We start from the raw sequence: 20,629 nt of genomic DNA on the forward strand, positions 1-20,629 counted from the left end.
CCCATCACGGTGTCCTGTGCACCAGAAGCAGTTTAGTCATTGGACAAACGCTGGCTCCCTCTGCCTGAAAGCGGAGATTAGTGCCATACCCCATAATCGAATTCGACTGGACTTAACTGCCCAGGGGTCCTTTACCTTTTTAAATTTATTGCTGCTTACCAGGAAATAGGCTGGTCATCGTGCAATGGGCCCAGAATAACCAGAATCTAAGGTCATCACTGTGTGTGTGTCCTATAGCAAAATTTGAATGAGCTTTTGGAGGTTTCTGGTGAATGGAGACATTTGTGGGAATTTGCTAAGATTTGTAAAATTCCTCAGGTCTGAAGCAACACTTGAGATGAATGTAGATCTATCTCCTCAGGCAATGCATCTGAGGAATTTTGAAGGAAAAGGAGTATCAGTCAGACATGTCTCAAAAAGGTTTAATGCATCCCTGTGGAAAGTCATTATTCGAACACTTTCCAAAACTTGCTTTTTTGTTTCTTTCTTAGAGTGACTATTAATCTCTTGAAAATTCATAATAAACCCGTTTTTGTTGCCAGTGCTATAAAAAGCAGAGATTGCATTCATGTCAGGTAGGATATTGGCAGAACATGACTAATTGCAACAGAAATTTCAAAAGTATGCATTAATTTTTGTACATTGCAAAACTGTAAATTTCAGTTCCTTCTAATCCCCTCTCTGTTCCATGCATTTTGAAACTACACTGCTTTGTGATGTTCCTAAAGCTGACCATGAGATGGCACTGCTAGCTAAGCATCCACAGTTAACCATCATAAGAAATCAGGGGCCCAATCCAGTTAAATGTCTGTAAAGACAGCAGAGCCTCTGTTTCTTTTTTATCATCAGCAGGGTAAACCGTGTAGACTTCTTGTGAGCATGATCTCAAAAAAAAAGGCAACGTATTATTATTTTTGGACGTATAATGGGATAGATGTGGGAGAGAAACGATAGTTCTGATAGGAATGACTGAGCGAGGACAAGACTGTGCTCGGCAAATAAAAAGATTTCAGACCATCGTGTTGGTAAATTACCTGGACTCATGCTGAATGGTGGAACTGATTGATTCACAGTATCTGTAGATATTCTGTCATGCTTGTCAGCTTCAGGCAGTATAAGACATAAAGACATTCATTACGGCATATTGAGGTGGAGGGTAGGGTGTAAAATGGGCAGTGATCCATGGCTTTATGTATAGAATTCTCAGGTCATAACTTCCTCCCCATCCCAGTACTTCTAAAAATAATTACTGAAGCGGCTCCTGATTCCTCCCCCTTCCACCATGCTGGTATTTTGATCCACTGTTCCCTCTAATGCCAGAATCGCCTGCTGAATGCTTCAATATATATATATTTTGCTACATAAAGGGGTACTGCAGGATGAAGAGGCTGGCATTTTTGGTGGCACACGTGAATGTTATATGTGTCTGCACAGCCTAGCATGCCTTCCCTTCTGCCAAAAGCTTCTCCTCTCCACCTACTCTCTAGGTGGCTGGGGAAAGGAAGCATGCCTCTTCCAAAATGACAACCATCCAATTTGCTCTTTTTGCCTTAGTTTTTCAGTAAATTTAAACAGGTGACCATTCCTGCCACCCACACCAATCTTTTCTGACAAATGAAACCAAGCTGACTGGGGAAGCAGAGCGTGAGAGAAGAGGTGATGGAGAGCATTGTGGCTGGTGATACTGGAGCCACTGAGGTCCAAAAGAACTAAGAGGGCCACATTTCCCTGCTGCATTACTGAGCTGCCAAAAATTTATCGCAAACTGAATTTAAACCAATAGCCTGTAATTCAGCCATGTAATGGCAAAGGTGTCTCCTAGCCCTTTTCTTGTTGAACTCCATTGCTTCATGGGTATTGAACATGGTAAAAGGTAAAGGTAAAGGACCCTTACAGTTAAGTCCAGTCGCAAACGACTCTGGGGTTGCGGTGCTCATCTCGCTTTATTGGCCGAGAGAGCCGAAGTTTGTCTGCAGACAGTTTTTCTGGGTCATGTGGCCAGCATGACTAAGACGCTTCTGGAGAACCAGAGCAGTGCACGGAAACACCATTTACCTTCCCGCTAGAGTGGTGCCTGTTTATCTACTTGCACTTTGACATGCTTTCAAACTGCTAGGTTAACAGGAGCTGCGACCGAGCAACGGGAGCTCACCCTGTCACAGGGATTCGAACCGCTGACCTTTCGATCAGCAAGCCCTAGGCTCAGTGGTTTAGACCACAGTACCACCCGAGTCCCTATCGAACACGGTAATCACAAACAATTGTTTACTACAACTCCCATCATCCCTGACAATTAGCAATGATGATGGGAGTTGGGATTTCATAGCATAGCAAGTGGGGATGGCCACATGGGCTAACTCTGTGAGATTCCAATGATAGAATTAGGGACATTATGTATGAAAAATACATGCTGTTCTACTGAGCTGCAGCCCCTCTTGTCTACCATTGGTCCCTTCCTCCCCACCCAAGACCAAAATGCATATCCAATAAAAATATACTAAGCAAAACAGTCCTCTGTTCAGTATTTTAAATATGCACATGTCTTTTCTCTCTCACCAATAGGTTTTAGACTACTTCTTTTAAGTCCTTGATCTGACGCTGTATTTTGCATTCCTCTTTATTGTAGCCATTGGACTTTGAAACAAAGAAGGCATACACTTTTAAAGTAGAGGCATCAAATGTGCATCTTGACCATCGCTTCCATTCTGTGGGCCCATTCAAGGATACTGCTACGGTGAAGATCAATGTGTTGGACATGGACGAACCACCCATTTTCAGCAAACCTTTGTACACTATGGAGGTTTATGAAGATACTCCAGTCGGGACCATTATTGGAGCTGTTACTGCCCAGGACCTTGATGTTGGCAGCAGCGTCGTCAGGTGAGAAAATGCTCCTTGTCTTCCCAAATTGAAACTGTCAGGGATATATAAATACATAAAGCAACATGAATCTCAGAAGCAGTTAATTCTGTTTTCAAAACGAGGGACCAGCAGTTTGGTCCTTCTCCAAGAAAACAAAAACCCAGTGAATCCAGAGCACTTACAATCTGGAGGAACCTTCTGGATCCCACACTTCAAGTGTAGTGGAATGACAAAGGTTCCCCAAGTCCTAGAGGCCAAAAGGAAGGCTTCCAGTCTAAAACAGTGTATGTCTGTACAATGTTTAACAAATGGAAGGAGGTAAGATAAGGCAGGGGTGACCCATGAGGTAAGATGAGGCCATTTGTCTCAGGTGGAAGATCCATCCCCTGCCTTCGTGCTACTCCCAGCCCCACTGGGGCTTTCATTTCACCAGGACAGCACTACTGCCCTCACTGCTGCACCTGCTGTGCCCTCACAGCTGTGTCATGTTGACAGCACGGGCACAGCCATAGGTGAGGTCACGCTTGCAATGATGGGGCTGGCAGCAGCACAGCAGCAGATATGCAGATCTGTGGGCAGGGAGTGACAGGGAGTGGCGGCTTCAGCACATTTTGCTCACAGTGACAGAATGTTGTGGGCTGGCCCTGAATTCTGGGAATCCCCAAACTGGCTTCTGTTGATTTCTTATACATGACAATTCTGCTCACCCTCAAACCATGGATTGGAATGACTTGCAAAGGGATGAAACAGGATGGAGCAAAGCTATGAGTGAGTGTCAGTGAGACCACAAGGGGATGGAATAAGCTGATCAGCCCATCCCTCAAATAAGTCCAGCTCTCAAATAATTCCAGTTTCCTCCCAAAACTCCCATTTTCTGAACATTTATGCATCATCTTCCTCTTCTACATTTGCCTCCCCTTTTCTCTCTTTCCCAAATTTTTATTTTTAGTTTGCAAGCCCCACAGGTCAGGAACCTGGTTCTTTAATTCTTTAAAATGTCATGTAGCATGTGAATGACATCTGCTAATAATGTCACTAATAATAATCCCAAATAAGTATTTGAGTAAATGTGCTTCGGCACAAATGTAATTCAATTTAAGATTAGGGTGCTTAGAAATGCCACTTTTCCGACTACAAAATATCTACCTGAAAATATTTATAATAAATCTGGATTTCAAGGGATGAGGCTAGGTTATTGGCTTTACATGCTCTGGCTCATTGGCAATGTTTAACCCTCTTATTGTGAAAATGAACGATCAATGGCTTAAGATACAGTGCCTCATTCAAATTTAAATAATAAGCTGTCCAACAGAGAACCATGAGCTTATGGTTGATGAAAGCAAGGCAATTCTTAAATATCACTTCAGTAAATTGGCTTATGACACATTTAATTTGGTTCACTCCAGTAAAGCATCCTACATCTGATTCCAAAAATCAGATTATTTTAGTTTCAAGGTGATAGACGTGCTCTGAAAGATCTTTAAGGTAAGTATCAACTATTTGGTGCCTGTGTCTATTGTTAGAGGGTGAGGAAAGTGATCCATATTCTAAACCCAAGAGTTTGATCATCATTCTTAGGTTTCTACAGTGCAACAGATGGATTTGACCTAAAGGCTTTTGGGGGCAGGGCTAGCCTTGATAACCACAGTCCCCCCCCCCCATATTGTTGCTCTCTCTCATACCCCAAGGCATTGGCTGACTGCTGTGATGTCATGGGGTACTCACAAACATTCTAATAAAAATGAAGATCAGATACACAGCTTTTGCAAACTATATAAATTGAACAATTGGTTGGTCTTTTTTTGGGGGGGGGGAGGCAGAGGAACTTCATACAGGACAGGACTTCATACAGTATGAACAGAACTTCATACTGTTTGGTGAATGGGGAATTGAACACAAGCAAGGAGACTTAGGACCTGATTGGAAAGAGAACCCCAACAATGTCTAGGCAACACAATGACCATATACATATGTAATAGACAATCTTTATAGAATTCCTTCAAATCATAAAAAGTTCAAAATGAAATCTTTAGTCTCAAAGTCTCTGAAAATCCTTAAATGAAGCGAGGTGCCAAACTTTGTACGGTGGAAGACAAGCTGTGAAGCTTTGTGTATTCAACACTGATGTCCAACACTAAACAGTAATTCTGGATATTGACTACTGTTTCGCAGAATTCTTCGCCAGTGTGGTGGGTGGATATAGAACGCTTCATAAACTGAAAATAAAATTTTACAGGGGTACAAAACTGGTAGTTTTGCTGAGAAACCAAGGATGAACATGGATCGACACTTGGAGTTTCTGAAAGGAAAGCATATATAGATATAGACAGTGCTTTTTTTCTGGGGGTACTCAAGGGTACACAGTACTGGCACATTTTTTCTAGAAAAAAAGTACAGTGGTACCTCAGTTTTTTAACCTCTTAGAGGTCGAACATTTTGGTTTTTGAATGCCGTAAACCCAGAAGTAAATGCTTCGATTTTCGAACACGCCTCAGAAGTTGAACATGCCACGCGGCTTCCGCTGAGTGCAAGATGGCCAGCTGTTGAGTCTCGGTTTTGGAATTCGAACTGTCTTCCAGAACGGATTACCAAGGTACCACTGTACTAGATCTAGATACAAGATATAGGGGAAACTCACATAGAGCCTATAGGATGTTCTCTCCTATGGATCAGGAGGGTCGAGGTGGAATGGAATTCAGCATGGTTCAAATACACCAGAAGAGCCAATCTGGTGCTCTGACCAGCATATTTGCACCATGCCAAGATCTCCACCAGTTCCTCACTCCCCCCCAGTAAGGAACAGTGACCTAGCTTCCGAGATCCTAGCCTATTGATTCCACCCCACCTGGCAAGCCCCTTCTGGAACCTTGTATTAGTCTAAATCCCCAACATGGGGAGAAAGTAGCTAACGGACTAGGCTGTAGCACATTCGTTTGAAAGCAGCACCTTCCAATCTGTCCCTTAAAACAACAGAGATTTAAAACTGGATAGCCACAGAGGGGGAAAGAAACCACAGTGATGGGAAATGGTCAAAGGCATGGCATCACCCTAACTGACTCTAGCTTGGAAATGCTTATCTGAAAGCTGATGCCTGAAAAATGCTGAATTAGGAAATTGCTTTTTACTAGCCATGTTTAATGTGCAGGTGGAGAAAAGACAGAGCTTTTGGGGTCATTACGGTGGCCACAAAAGGCCTTCTTTAGAGTTGCTTTCCACCACCCAGTTTCAGGTGAACATCACTGCAACCATAAGGACTAGAATCTTAATTTTTTTAAACATGAAGGCTGTTTTTTTCCCCCTTAGGATAAATAACGAGGACACTTCTTGGTCCACATAAATGAACTCTGAAGGTTTCAAAAGGTCTGTAGGTTTTGGCTGCACTCTGGCATTTTTTGCAGAAAATGCCTTCGGTGCTTTAATATGTAGGAGTGCTGATTCGGAGATACTGCAATTTATTTATTTGAAAAGGATAATTGTCAAGACCCCCATTTCCTATTTATTAAGCTGATCCTGCTTATTTATCTATTGGCCCTAACAGAAGGAAAGAAAATATATGCAGTTGTTAGTTACTGATGTATTAGACTTCAGTGCTCCATAAGGTTTATCTCCTCTAATTGAAACTAAAAAGTCAATAAACAGAAGTTAGCAAAAGCATAAATTAGTTGCAAACAGTTGTGTGTGCTTACAACTTCCAAGTGTGTCTTACAACCATTATGCTGTGTTAGCTTTTTAAAACCTAGTTTGCCTTGTCAGGGTAAATAATGGCCTATGTCACTTTAATAATATTTTAAAGAAAGAACTTGCAAAGCATAATGCAGTTGAGGGGGACTGGAAAATAGGTCTTTAAGAAGACAGTGGAAGACAATAAGTGTTCTCGTATGCAATAGGCAATATAATGTGCTGTGCAGTATAGTTTCATTGCAAATTAATTCATTTTCTCTGAGATGTTTTCCAGGCACAGTTTTAGCCATCACAATGCCTATTACACAAATCTGTAATCTGCAAAACAATGGAGACAGGAACAAAAGATAGATCTGTGCTTTGTGCAGCAGACGGCACAACTCCAGAGAACAAAGCAGTTCAAAGCAGCTCACATTAGCAGAAGTAACACTAGTCCTGGCAATTTATTACACTTTATCAGGCAAAAAAGGGACTTTCAAATCTGTTAGCTTTGACATATGGGGATCAGAAGATAATAGCTAAATGATAGCAGAAAGGAAATCCACTTATTTAAAGAATAGAGAAGGAGGAAAACTGTTTTGCAGAAAGTCATCGAGAATGCTGAGGTTTATTTTTCTTGTTTGGATAGAATCAAAGCAGCCAAAGTTTCAGCGAAGGAACGAGTTTATTGGGTGAAGATCAAAGCTGTCAGGAATATAGAAATAGAGAGGCAAGCACTGAATGAAGAAGAAATTGAGAAATCCTGAGAGGATGTGTACCAGATGCATGAGGCAGCTTCACTTCACATTTTAAGGATTTAGGGGTCTCAGAATTTAGTTGTTCTGTATTGTGTGTGTATCCAGTTAATATGTCCCATCAGTGCAAGGATTTACACTTATACAATGGAACTTCCCTCCTATCTCTCCCCACCCTGTGGTGGCTTTAGGGGAGTGTGACCAGATTACCAGCACTGGGCACTGAGCTGAATCAGTGTCACAGAGGGCCCTGCAACAATGACTTAACACAGGAGGCAGGCAGGAGGGCTGCTGAAATTCAATAGCCCAAAGTCTATTGATTAGGTGAAACCCTAGAACAGATTTAGGTAAGTGCAGAGGGAGGGGAAAGAGGAATTTCACTGTGCAAGCTTAAAGGTAAAGGACCCCTGGATGGCTAAGTCCAGTCAAAGGCAACTATGGGGTTGCAGCGCTCATCTCGCTTTCAGGCCGAGGGAGCTTGCGTTTGTCCACAGACAGCTTTCTGGATCATATGGCCAGCATGACTAAACCACTTCTGGCGCAACAGGACACTGTGACGGAAACCAGAGTGCACAGAAGTGCTGTTTACCTTCCCACTGCAGCAGTACCTATTTATCTACTTGTACTGGTGTGCTTTCGGACTGCTAGGTTGGCAGGAGCTGGGACAGAGCAACGGGAGCTCACCCCATCATGGGGATTTGAACCGCCAACCTTCTGATCGGCAAGCCCAAAAGGCTCAGTGGTTTAGACCACAGCGCCACCTGCATCCCTTAAAGCTTAAAGCCTTTCACTGATGGAGCACATTGGATCCTGCCCACAGGATCCATGTGTAGCCTCTGACATGCAGCCCTCTACACCAATAGGATAGAATTAAAAAGGGCCTTTGTGTACATATTCTGTAGTAGTTGGTACTTGGGAATGCAAAAATAAAAATAAAAAAATTGCTGAAATTGCAGAAATCCCCATAGATTTATGTTCCTAGTGAACAAGATACATTTTCCCATGTTATTTTGTATGAATAAATGAGATTGCATGGGCAAAGCAGCTGTTTTCATGGAACTCAATGTATACTCAGCTCATTCATTATTCAGGCATCATTCAGATGCCTGTATCATTCACTGGAAATCATGTCAAAACATCTGTGATGTTATTAAAACAGAGGACATGAGTCTGTTTTCCCACCCCCACCCCACTTTCTGAGTCAAGCATCATTGCCCCCATAACCCAGCCGCCTGTGAAACATTAGAATCGAATAAGCATTTTCAAAGATCAACATTTCTTGATAAACCGTTTAGCTCATTATGAGAAATGAAAAGCCGACAATGGAGATGACAGGAGCATTTGTTAAGCAAATGCACAGCGCATCTTAGAAGGGCAAGGCGAGGAGCAATGAAATGTGTAGACAACAGTTAGGAAGTGCTTCTTAATCGGAATGCAGCGAATCTCTCCCCCCCCCCACCCCCACTTGTGTAGAGCTATTTGGTAAAGCAGGAATATGAAATGTACTGCTATTTTGGAAGCATTAGCTGCTTTAGGTTTTCTCACTCCCTGCAGGACTATCCATGTAAATTAGTTTTGCATCCTGTCAAATCAATAATTGCTTTGCTCATTGGGCCCTCGCAGTAAAATGGTGTTTGTTCGGGTCAGCAGAACTGGTGACATATCTCTCGCCATTGCAAGCAGCAGGGAAAGAAAGCAAACAAATCATCTCGTTTGGATAAAAAAATCCTTCCAGTAGCACCTTTAAGACCAACTAAGTTAGTTCTTGGTATGAGCTTTCGTGTGCAAGCACACTTCTTCAGATACACTGAAGAAGTGTATCTGAAGAAGTGTGCTTGCACACGAAAGCTCATACCAAGAACTAACTTAGTTGGTCTTAAAGGTGCTACTGGAAGGATTTTTTTATTTTGACTATGGCAGACCAACACGGCTACCTATCTGTAACTGGAACCATCTCGTTTGGGTTTGAGCATTCAAAAACTTGGTGTCTGCCTGAGTGATGAAAGAGTATTTTCATGTGCAAGCACGTGCACTTCTTAGCCTATGTAAATGGGAGAACATCCAACAATATGGGCCTAAGCCAGGCAGTGATGGTTATTGTCCATTGGGGCTGGTACGGCAGAAAGGAGGCCAACAGTAGGGGGAGCCAGAGCTAATGACAGGCAGAGGCAACTCATTTTAGTTTTGCTTCCATTCTCTTTTTTTATTAGATTTTACAAATTCTTTCACACAGATGTTATTACAAATATTAGAATTGCACAAGGTTGCTCTGAATCCCGAAACTTCCCCCCTCTGTGGGTTTTTCAAATAACTTTCTTAACTGCATAGTGTAAGTCCATCTATTTTACCACCCTCCATTATATCCAAAGTGTACGTGTCATTGCAATAGTTATTTAAAGCCTGCCAAATATTTCAAGTGGTCTTTCAAGTACAATATATATTTGCCTCATTCTTTGTTGAAGTTTTGATCCTCCTGATTTCTGATTTTCCTGGTTAATCTTGTCATCTCTGCATAGTCCAATAGTTTCACCTCCCAGTCCGCCCTAGTAGGTATATTGTCGTCTTTCCAGCTGTGGGCAAGAAGCATCCTTGCAGCTGTTGTAGCGCACATAAACAGTCTTTTCAGTTCCTTCGGTATCTCTGCACCTACAATTCCTAACCAAAAGGCTTCTGGTTTTTTAACAAAGGTTATTTTAAACATTGGGGGGTGGGGGGTGGGAGAGAAATGTAGTTTTGTCTCCATTCTCTGCCCTGCTGAATTCTGCAAGGGGCAGCACTGAGACTAAGCAGAAGTACCACTCCCTGAACTGGCTGTAAGTAAGAAAGCAGGCCGGTGGGGAGCAGCTGAAGGCCAGTTGTGGTTGGTGGGGCAGTACTCCAATTGCTCAAAGGGGTCAGCCTCTACTAACATTGGGTGAAATGTTGCAATGTTCCTCTCTCATCTCAGTGACAAATTACTCTTCAAGCATAGGCTCCCCAGTGACAACTGTGGTGAAATTAGCACAATCCTTCGGGAAGTTCTCCTGCGTGTGTCTCATTAAAGTGCCACCAAGGAACACAGTAGTGGCATGTTGTCAAACAGAGCACGGATCAGGTTTCGTTTTCCCAGCAGGTTGGGAGGTGGTTAGAATTTTAACATAAGCATACATAAAGCAAAAGGCAGCTCTTTGTATATATACATGTTTTTCTCAGGTTTTCTTCAACTATCGATACCATTGAGCATTGAAAGAAAACCAATTGGGCACCGGAACCGCATGGTTCCAGATGGTAAACTGTCACTTTATGTTAGACCATTGGTAGGCAAACTAAGGCCTGGGGGCCGGATCTGGCCCAATCACCTTCTAAATCCAGCCTGCAGACGGTCCGAGAATCAGCGTGTTTTGACATGAGTAGAATGTGTTCTTTAATTCAAATGCATCTCTGGGTTATTTGTGGGGCCTGCCTGGTGTTTTTACATGAGCAGAATGTGTTCTTTTATTTAAAATGCATCTCTGGGTTATTTGTGGGGCATAGGAATTGGTTCATTTTTCCCCCTTCAAAATATAGTCCCTTCCCCACCCCCAAGGTCTGAGAGACAGTAGACTGGCCCCCTGCTGAAAAAGTTTGCTGACCCCTGTCAGTTAGACTGTGTATGGAAAACTATTCAAGAAATGTTTCCCCTAGCACCCAAGTTTTATGAAAAAGGAAGGCATGAAAGGATTTTAAATGGGCCACAATAACCATGTTAGATTATTTACTAGTCCACCCTGCAATAATCCATATAACAGCAATTCATAGAGCTGGACGTGCAGATCGTCTGTCAGAGCAAACATGAGTGTTAACAGCATGAGTAATGTTAAGGAACTCACAGTTTGTTATGGCTCTCTCTGTGGCATCTGCTGTTATTTTTGCCTAGCTGAAGATAGTGGAAGGGTGAAATAGAATTCGTATTAAATTACAGTTAACATTCCACATTCTGTATTTGTAAGGCAAACCATAATCCACAATCCTATTTGCTTTGGAGGTGCCAACTCAGTTCCCACCCACTTGCTAGAGCCAATTTGTATTTAATATATTTTTTTCATGATTTTGGACAGTTGCGTAAGCCACCGTTTGAGAAATGAGATGCTGAAGTCAATACTGGAACTGAGAAATGATTTGTTTTTCGATCTCAGAGGATTAACTCTGAAACATTTCCAGAAACTTTTTCTTACTTGGGATATTGGGAAATTGTGGCACTTCTGTGGAGCTCATATTTTATATGAGCTAAACCAGAGTAATGTTGAAGCACAATGGATAATTGTGCCCAAGCTCACAAAACAAAACAAAATCCAGATTTTTGACTGCAACTGTGTGTCTTACCTTTGTGTGAGATCAGTTCTGTGATACTTAATCTCTCTTTGATGATCTCCCATATCCCATGACAGTAGTAGGAGATACTTGCCTTACCCAAGCCATTCAACAACAACAACAACAATTTATTATTTATACCCCAGCCACTTAGGGCAGCTTCTAGCAAAATTCTAAAAATAATAAAATGTCGGACATTGAAAAGTTCCCTGAACATCCTTCAGATGTTTTCTCAAAGTTGTGTAATTCTTTATCTCCCTGACATCTGATGGGATATAAGCTTTTTCATATCCTCCCTAATAAGTTAAAACTGAACCACCTCCTGAAATCTCAACACAGTAGTTTGTTTTCAAAACAGCATAACCTATGACAACCTCTAAGGTTCTCAATATTATAGAACTTGAGAGATAGATTTGTATGTCTGGCTTTTCAGGAGGTTTTCTATTTATTTATTTGCAGCATTTTATCCCGCCTCTCTATAAAAGGCAGTTTACAATCAACAGCATAAATCAGTGTAGCTTTAATCTATAAAATAATCATAAAACAGCAATAAACAATGAAAGTACATGGTGAAGCATGCTTACTGTGGTGGGAACTCACCATTGGTTCATTGCCTCGCGGAGTCAATAAACAAGGCATTGAGGCAAAACTTCAAGCTTTATTCTTGGCTAAGAATTGTGTCCTTCCAACCTCACAGTTCAGGCAGAAGACACCAAACATACCCATCTATAAGCTTTCATAAATAGGTAACAAGATACAAATGTAACTATTCACACATGACACTGTTTTCCATATGAAACTTTTTTACAGATTGCACTCTCTCTCTTAACTTTATGGCAAGTTTGCTATACTGTGATCATTGTTTTTCCACAACATTTCTAAGTTACTATGAATACAGCCAGAAAAACAAGTGTTCAAATTGGATTTATGAAAAGCATTAACAGATATACATTAAAAAGGTTTGTTCTAAACTTTGATGGTCTTGGGGGTGGGCAGTGGGGAATTGAAGAAGGCATGCACTCCAAAACACAAATTTGAACGACCAAAATACAGTCAAATATTATTATACAGTATATTTTTGGTTAACTGTTTTCTCAAATCCATCTTTCTTTATTCCTTTATTTAGCCTTTCAACTTGGCATTGAACCAGTCACTGCTTCTTCATTATAAATCAAGGAAACCAGAGTAGCAAAATTGATTATACCTCACCAACTGCTATTATGATAGCTAAGCATTGCTATTTCCTTCTTGTTTTTCTTTCCCCAAAACACATCTGCAGGTACTTCATAGACTGGAAGAATGATGTGGACAGCTACTTTACTATAGATGAAATGGAAGGAACTATTGCCACAAATGAATTGCTGGACAGAGAGACCACTGCACAGTACAATTTTTCCATAATTGCCAGTAAAGTTAGTAAGTATGGCAGGAAAAGACCCATCCAATATTCTCTACACCATTGTGGTGTAGTGGTTAAGAGTGATAGACTCGTAATCTGGGGTTTGCGTCTCCGCTCCTCCACATGCAGCTGCTGGGTGACCTTGGGCTAGTCACACTTCTTTGAAGTCTCTCAGCCCCACTCACCTCACAGAGTGTTTGTTGTGGGGAGGAAGGGAAAGGAGAATGTTAGCCGCTTTGAGACTCCTTCAGGTAGTGATAAAGCAGGATATCAAATCCAAACTCTCCTCCTCCTCCTCCTCCTCCTCCTCCTCCTTCTCTTTCCTATATGGTTTGTTCATTTTATTCAAGGTCACATTTGGCCCATTTGGGGTGGGAAGGTAAAAATATATATTTCATGCAGTTCATACAGTAATAATTTTGTGTCTCTGCTGTGTGTCAATGTTTCAGTCTTCCAACTCCACACTTCTATGATTCTATGAAATGACTTCCTAAGAGTCGTTAAAGGATTTATAGATATTGATTGGGCACTCTGGGCATGCTTTTGCAAAACCAATTGATCACAATTAGATGTAGTTAAAAGCAGTGGAATGGAACCTAGTCATGACTTGGTCAGTCAGTCAACGGGACTTGCTTACAATGAGCTTGTGCTGGACCTCTCAATACTGTAAACATATTTAATTATATGAAAATCTTGCTAGTTCAAGAACTTCAGTGGATGTCCTGCTTTAATTATCCCAGTGATCCAGAACATTTGTTCCTAAAACTATATCTCATGTTCTCTCTTCTTGCTTTGCTTTCTTCTTCATCAGATAGTCAATAATGCAGAATGACATGATTCCCCCTCCCCTCTCTGACCTTTTATCGTGATCTTGATGTTGTACCTGATGAGTAAGTTGTGTGTGTTTAAAAAATAAATAGTGATCTTCAAATATCTGAAGGGTTATCACATTGAAGATGGAGCATACCTGTTTGCTCTTGCTCCAAAGGCCAGAACTGAAACCAGTGGATAGAAATGACAGCAAAGGAGAGTTCAGCTAAATATTTGGAGAAGCCTCCTAACAGTATGGGTCAGCGGGTGGCACTGTGGGTTAAACCACAGAGCCTAGGACTTGCCAATCAGAAGGTTGGCAGTTCGAATCCCCGCAACGGGTTGAGCTCCCGTTGCTCAGTCCCAGCTCCTGCCAACCTAGCAGTTCGAAAGCATGTCAAAGTGCAAGTAGATAAATAGGTACCGCTCCGGTGGGAAGGTAAACGGTGTTTCCGTGTGCTGCTCTGGTTCACCATAAGTGGCTTTGTCATGCTGGCCACATGACCTGGAAGCTGTACGCCGGCTCCCTCAGCCAATAAAGTGAGATGAGCACCGCAACCCCAGAGTCAGCCACGACTGGACCTAATGGTCAGGGGTCCATTTACCTTTTACCTAACAGTATGAGCCATTTGATAGTTGAGGAGTGGGCTCCCTCCTTCAATGGAGGTCTTTAGGCAAAGGCTGTAGTTGTATCCTGCACAGCAGATCCTGTCCTGAGCAAGAAGATCAAATAAATGACCTTCTGAGTTTCTCAGTTATTTCCCATCATGGCCTGTTACATCAGTTTGAACACTTATCTCCAAATATGGAAAAATGTCAAGATTGCCCTCCCATTTGTAGTTATAAATAAAGCCCGCCATCTGGACTCCCGTCAACTCTCAGAAACTACAAATGAAATTGGACTTTGCCACTTTCCGTGGAGACTCAGATGAAGGTCAAGAGCAGGTGTCTACAGGATCAGCTGTGCCTGTCTCATCCCCAGAGCACTCTTGACAGTTGTTTCCTGAAAAGCATCTGTGGCTCTTTGAGATGGAGCATTATTTAGAACCAATGGTGATGCAAGGCTGATGCTTATCTCACTGCTCTCTCAAAGCAAATAATCTTTACTAGGAGTGATTTGAAATTCTGTCGAGTCTCAAGAGATCAAGTTGGCTTTTTGCTACCAGAATAGATGCTGTGCAGCTTACGCTGATAAAGACAATGATGGGGAATATGTAATAGAAATGAAGTGACAGATGAATGATTAGTTTTTCTTAGCAAGGCTGGCTGGCTGACTTTGGGCCATATAATACCAGATCAGAACACTCTGTCTAAAAAAGCCAAACTATAAAATAGTTTCCAGGGTTGGAAATTCTGTTTTGTTCTTTTTACCAAGTTCTTCCATTCAAAGCTGTATATATATTTCTGTCATGACCTGGGTTTAGTTCTCTTGGAGGTGGTGAACCTATGTCAAAATCTCCACCCCGTAGCATGCTGAATGTCAAAGAGGCATAATCTAGCTGAGCCTTCCACCTGGCATGCCAAATTTCTGTGCTAAGGGATTTATTATTACAGTGGTACCTCAGGTTAAGTACTTAACTCGTTCCAGAGATCTGTACATAACCTGAAACTGTTCTTAACCTGAAGCACCACTTTAGCTAATGGGGCCTCCTGCTGCCACTGCGCCGCCGGAGCACGATTTCTGTTCTCATCCTGAAGCAAAATTCTTAACCTGAGATAATATTTCTGGGTTAGCAGAGTCTGTAACCTGAAGCGTATGTAACCCGAGGTACCACTGTATTATTATTATTATTATTATTATTATTATTATTATTATTATTATATATTTGTACAGAGGAGCAAAGGCTCAGCACATAGGCGTTATCCTCAACAATGAGGATGTTATTACAACAATGTTGTTATCCTCAACAACAATCCTCAACTTTCCCTTTGTGGGAAAGTGTAGATGACCCTAGTCATCTGCACAATCCCATGACCCAGAAAAGTGCTGGCTAGTTAGGGCCTATGTATATGTAGTTGCACATAGGGTTAGATTACAACTGTTAGTAATAAATAGCTTCTAGTTAAATCAGTGGGATTTAACTTGGGCTGCAAACCTAAATGTGTCCATACAGAAGTAAGTCCCATGGAATAAAATGGGGCTTTCTCCCAGGAAACTGAGGTTAGGATTGCAGTCTTAGTCATGGCTAACTTTTCACATTGATGTCTATGACGCTCAGCATAAATTAATAATACAGAGTCTTCTTCAGTAAAAGAATAAAAGCTTTACTGAGTTAAAGTAAACTTGTTTGCAAATACAGTGGTACCTCGGGTTAAGAACTTATTTCGTTCTGGAGGTCCATTCTTAACCTGAAACTGTTCTTAACCTGAAGCATCACTTTAGCTAATGGGGCCTCCCACTGCGGTTGCGCCGCTGCTGTGCAATTTCTGTTCTCATCCTGAAGAAAAGTTCTTAACCCAAGGTACTATTTCTGGGTTAGCGGAGTCTGTAATCCGAAGTGTCTGTAACCTAAAGCGTATGTAACTCGAGGTACCACTGTAACAGCATAGTGAACAGAACATTAAACTAGCTTCAGGGCCATACACAGAGTTACTGTGTCACACAGAGTCTCCATTGAGCACAGGCTTCACAGGGCACAGGCTCCACCACACACACAGTTGCTGACTGACACTGACATACTGAGTGAGACACTGAGTTTGCCTGCAAGCAGATACAATACTTATACAGAGAATGAGTGACAGTGACTCAGCATGCTAAATGGTTCTGCAGCTTTTCAGCATTTCACAACATTTCTAGACTCCTTTACTGCTTCTGCTCTCAAGTACCTTTGTCACATGACAGTCCATGGGACATAAACTCAGATAATTTGCAGCAGCATCCTAACTCCCCTGGCCAACAGGGCTTTATGGAGTGACAGGCCCACCAATGCAGCCATAGCAGGGAGGGCAGAAGATGAGGCAGGATGATCGGGTCTCAGTGCCATCACATGACAGCAGTGAGGCCAGCTTGGGATCCAATGAATCCCATGATGACAGCCCTACTCCTTCTTGCCTTCAGAATGCCCCCCATTTCAGGACCTTTCCACTGGCTCCTGCCCACCCACACATTTGAAAGGTAGAAGGGGAAGGTTCAAGTGCTGTAATCCTTGTGTCACTCAGGCAGGAGGCTGGCTTAGTTGTGAGATCTGGGCAGAAAGATGCCTTGGCTCACCTCACACACCCTCCAATATAAGAGGCATTTGGATTGCCCTGCTGTTTGGATTTAACCTATAGATTCCAGGTGATGTGGAGTTAATGCAAAGGGAAATGGGGATATACGTGCAAGAGAGCACATTTGTAACTACCGTGGTACCTCGGGTTACAAACACTTTGGGTTACAGACTCCGCTAACCCGGAAGTATTACCTCGGGTTAAGAACTTTACCTCAGGATGAGAACAGAAATCGGGCGGCGGCGGCAGCAGGAGGCCCCATTAGCTAAAGTGGTACCTCAGGTTAAGAACGGACCTCCAGAACGAATTAAGTTCGTAACCAGATGTACCACTGTATTGTGTTGTAACTAAGTATTGTAACTCTTTTTCCACATCCTACTTATGGCACTGCCAGTTTTAGCCCATAAAGGGGAAGTGCTAAATGTTTCTATAAAAGCATGCTTAAATTATATAGCTTTGTCCTCTGCCCCAACTTCATATGACTGTTAGGTGCAGCCCCTCTTGAGTGAGCAATTTGCCAGACCAATATGAAAGGCCATGTTAAGATATATCTGTAATTATGCCTTTCACTGCCTTATGTGAATATATAATGTTGCTTTAGATTTAGTATTCCATACCTAATTTGTTTTTATTTATTTTTCTTAATAGGCAATCCACTATTAACCAGCAAGGTCAACGTCATCATAAATGTCCTAGATGTCAATGAATTTCCTCCTGAAATTGCAGTGCCCTATGAGTCCTACGTGTGTGAAAATGCAAGGCCAGGACAGGTATCTCTCTCCTTTTTAATGCTACCTGTGGATGTAATCATGAGGAAGGATTATAATCATGTGCAGTGGTTAACCAACAACAAAAGCAACTTAACGATAACTATTGGTCTTGTACTTTTTGAGTATTTGAGGTATTTTATTTACTTATATATTGAATGCATTTCTAAAGAGAGAGGGCTGCACTGAAAACAACTCAGAATAAAAATAATACTTATCTGAGCAATGCTTACAACAAGCCTGAAAAGTGAGCCAGTATTCTCCTATCCCCATGTTGTATATTGGGAGCTAAAACTGGTGAAAGAGTCTCTGCCAAAAGCTACATAGCAAGTTTGTGGCTGGGATGCTATTTTAACCAGGAACTTTCAGTTTTTAGTGAATCCCATTAGTCACAGTCTTAAAACTGCATTTATTGGATCAGGCAGACATACCCTGTGACCCACCAAGCCAACAGACCACAAACTACGTTGTGGCCTATTAAAGGCTTGAAAAACCACCTCTTATAGCTCCCTGCCTGGGACTGCCAGAAACAGAGGTGTATGTTCAGCACCTGGCAGACTTCAATGTATGGACAGCAGGCTGAATAGACAGCAGGGTGAATAGTCATTCAGGCTTGTATTTGATAACTGCATTTCTTGTACGGTGGACACCTTAAAAGATAGTGTATCGACTGTTCTGCAAATTAACTGTGACTCTCCAAAAGATGTATTCAGCCACCATATATAGCTGGCCCCCAGGGATCCACTGAAGTTAAGCAGTATAATCACAAGTTCCCCTTGCCTGGGAACAAAACTCATAAAAGACAGCAATTTCCTTGCCAGGATGAGCAAAACGTTAGCAGACTGAAAAATAAAATATACGGCCGGTGTAAATTCTGCTAACCCTGCTTCTCATTCCCACCCCCACCGGTCATTAAGTTTTCCCAAACCCTACTTTTCTTGAGGTGCTGCTCAATGGTAATAAACATAAGAATATCTGCACTGTTATATTCTACCATATATAGTCCTGTTTATAAACCTTGCAGAATCAAATGGAGAGTTCCAAGACTCCGGGCACATTAAAAAAACAAAAAACCCACCATCATTCAACACTATTGCCCAGAGGAGATGGAATTTGCAGCCTCAACAATTCTGTTACTTGAATTACTACACCTATGGAGCAAAAAAACAATAACATTTCCTCAATCTCCTCAGTATAGGTAGTAACTGGTTTAAATAACTGCCCATGGCAACTGCTTAAAGAGCCCCTTCCACAGTGTTTGCTTCTGTGTGGCATGTAATAAATGCATAGAAATACGACTGAAATTGTCTGAAATGATCAAAGTGTCAGCAGTTGTAGGAGAATGCTTGCAACCATCTGTATATGAGCTGGTCCAAGTGCAGGGATAAGAAGGAGATTGGTGTCATGTGGCAGAGTGAGCTAACTTGGTAGGCTGTAGGCCTTGCAGCTTAGCCTTTACTCAAGGCTGATGGCAGAGGTTGAAGTGAATGGAGGATGGTCAAACTTTGCCATGGATGGATGGATAGATAAAATCTATCTAGGATGATTTGCAATGTCGAGACTCAAAACTGAAAACATCTAAAATCTCATATTTATTCACTTTGTTCATTATAGAGAGCACAGGTTTCTCCCTATTAACATTTAGGGATTTCTTCTGCATTTCATTTCAGACAGATCACACTAACATACACCATCCTCTGCAGCATCCTGTGAAGTTTCTCTCAGCAGCTATTCTCCTCACACACACACACACGGAGAAAGAAGCAGAAAGCAGTTAAAAATGACAGTTACTTGAGTAACAGTCACAACAGAATGGAATGCCTCTCTCATATGACTCACAGTCAGCCAATCACAGGAGAGAGCTATTGCCAAAGAAAGAACTCCATGCAATTTAACATAAGCAAACATTCCCATCTCAGGACATTAAACCATTATCCTTAACAGTGCTAACATCATGCCCCCTATTTTACCCTCAGGGATTGCCTCCCTTTGGTGATTTCTGCCCACAGGAAAAGACCGGCTCAGATTACTGTCAGGGCAAACAATTGCACTTTTTCTTCTATTTTTGTTTGCACAATTTCTTTCCCACCCTTTATCATAAATGACCTCAGGGTGGGTAACAACAATTTAAAATACAGTTGTACCTCAACTCAAACTTGCCGATGGTTCTCAAACTTAATCCATTGGTTCTCAAACCTAATCCATTCCTGGAGTCTGCCTGACTCCTGAAACTGTTCGAAAACCAAGGCACGACTTCCGATTGGCTGCAGGAGCTTCCTGCAGTTAAGCGGAAGCTGCGTCGGATGTTTGGCTTCTGAAAAACGTTCACAAATTAGAATACTTACTTCCGGGTTTGCGGCATTCGGGAGCCAAAACGCTTGAGCACCAAGGCGTTTGAGAACCAAAGTACGACTGTACAAGCAATCAAGAAAGAACAGTATCTTTCACATGCAATAGTTTGCCATCCCCAGAGGAAAAAGGTGAAAACCTCTCAACCAAGGGCCAGCTGTGACTGAGAGTAGAATTCATTCCTAGTCATGTAAACCAGAGGCCACCTGATGCCTCAGTGGAAGAGTCTCAAAACTGAGGGAGGGAGGGAGGGCTGGGAAATCCTACTATAAGGGAAGGAAAGCTGCAATGGTGGGCAACCTTGATTTTTAAGAGGTCAGCTGCCAAACCCCTGAGGGGCCCGGTGAGTTCCTGGGCTGGATTGGTCCCTCCCCTGGCCATAGCTGCTAAGCAAGTCGACCCCAACCTGGTGATACACTGAACCATAAGGACATGGATATTCCAGAACACCTCAGCAACTGAACCAACTGACAGTCAAATGAAGTCAG

The 20,629-nt window shown here is 42.1% G+C and overlaps 1 protein-coding gene and 1 long non-coding RNA gene across 6 annotated transcripts in view; one reads left to right on the forward strand and one right to left on the reverse strand.

The window, feature by feature from the left end:
• CDH12 (cadherin 12) overlaps positions 1-20,629 on the forward strand; it is a 721,954-nt gene that overhangs the window by 692,830 nt on the left and 8,495 nt on the right. For 4 of the 5 annotated variants that reach the window (XM_081014754.1, XM_081014753.1, XM_081014756.1 and 1 more), the window contains 3 exons: positions 2,627-2,880; positions 12,886-13,022; positions 17,674-17,795. In XM_081014754.1, coding sequence (XP_080870880.1) covers positions 2,627-2,880; positions 12,886-13,022; positions 17,674-17,795 — 513 coding nt within the window. Of the gene's footprint in view, positions 1-2,626; positions 2,881-12,885; positions 13,023-17,673; positions 17,796-18,021; positions 19,736-20,629 lie in introns of those variants that run through there. The other variant, XM_081014757.1, reaches the window with a different exon arrangement.
• On the reverse strand, positions 9,569-20,508 carry LOC308482197. The gene is made up of 4 exons (XR_013989140.1): positions 20,442-20,508; positions 12,207-12,339; positions 11,126-11,172; positions 9,569-9,872 (listed from the first exon to the last, which is right to left on the reverse strand). It is a non-coding gene; the product is annotated as an uncharacterized lncRNA (long non-coding RNA).

This window comes from Podarcis pityusensis (assembly GCF_964106645.2).
Source record: "Podarcis pityusensis genome assembly, chromosome: 7".
Lineage (NCBI taxonomy): Eukaryota > Metazoa > Chordata > Lepidosauria > Squamata > Lacertidae > Podarcis > Podarcis pityusensis.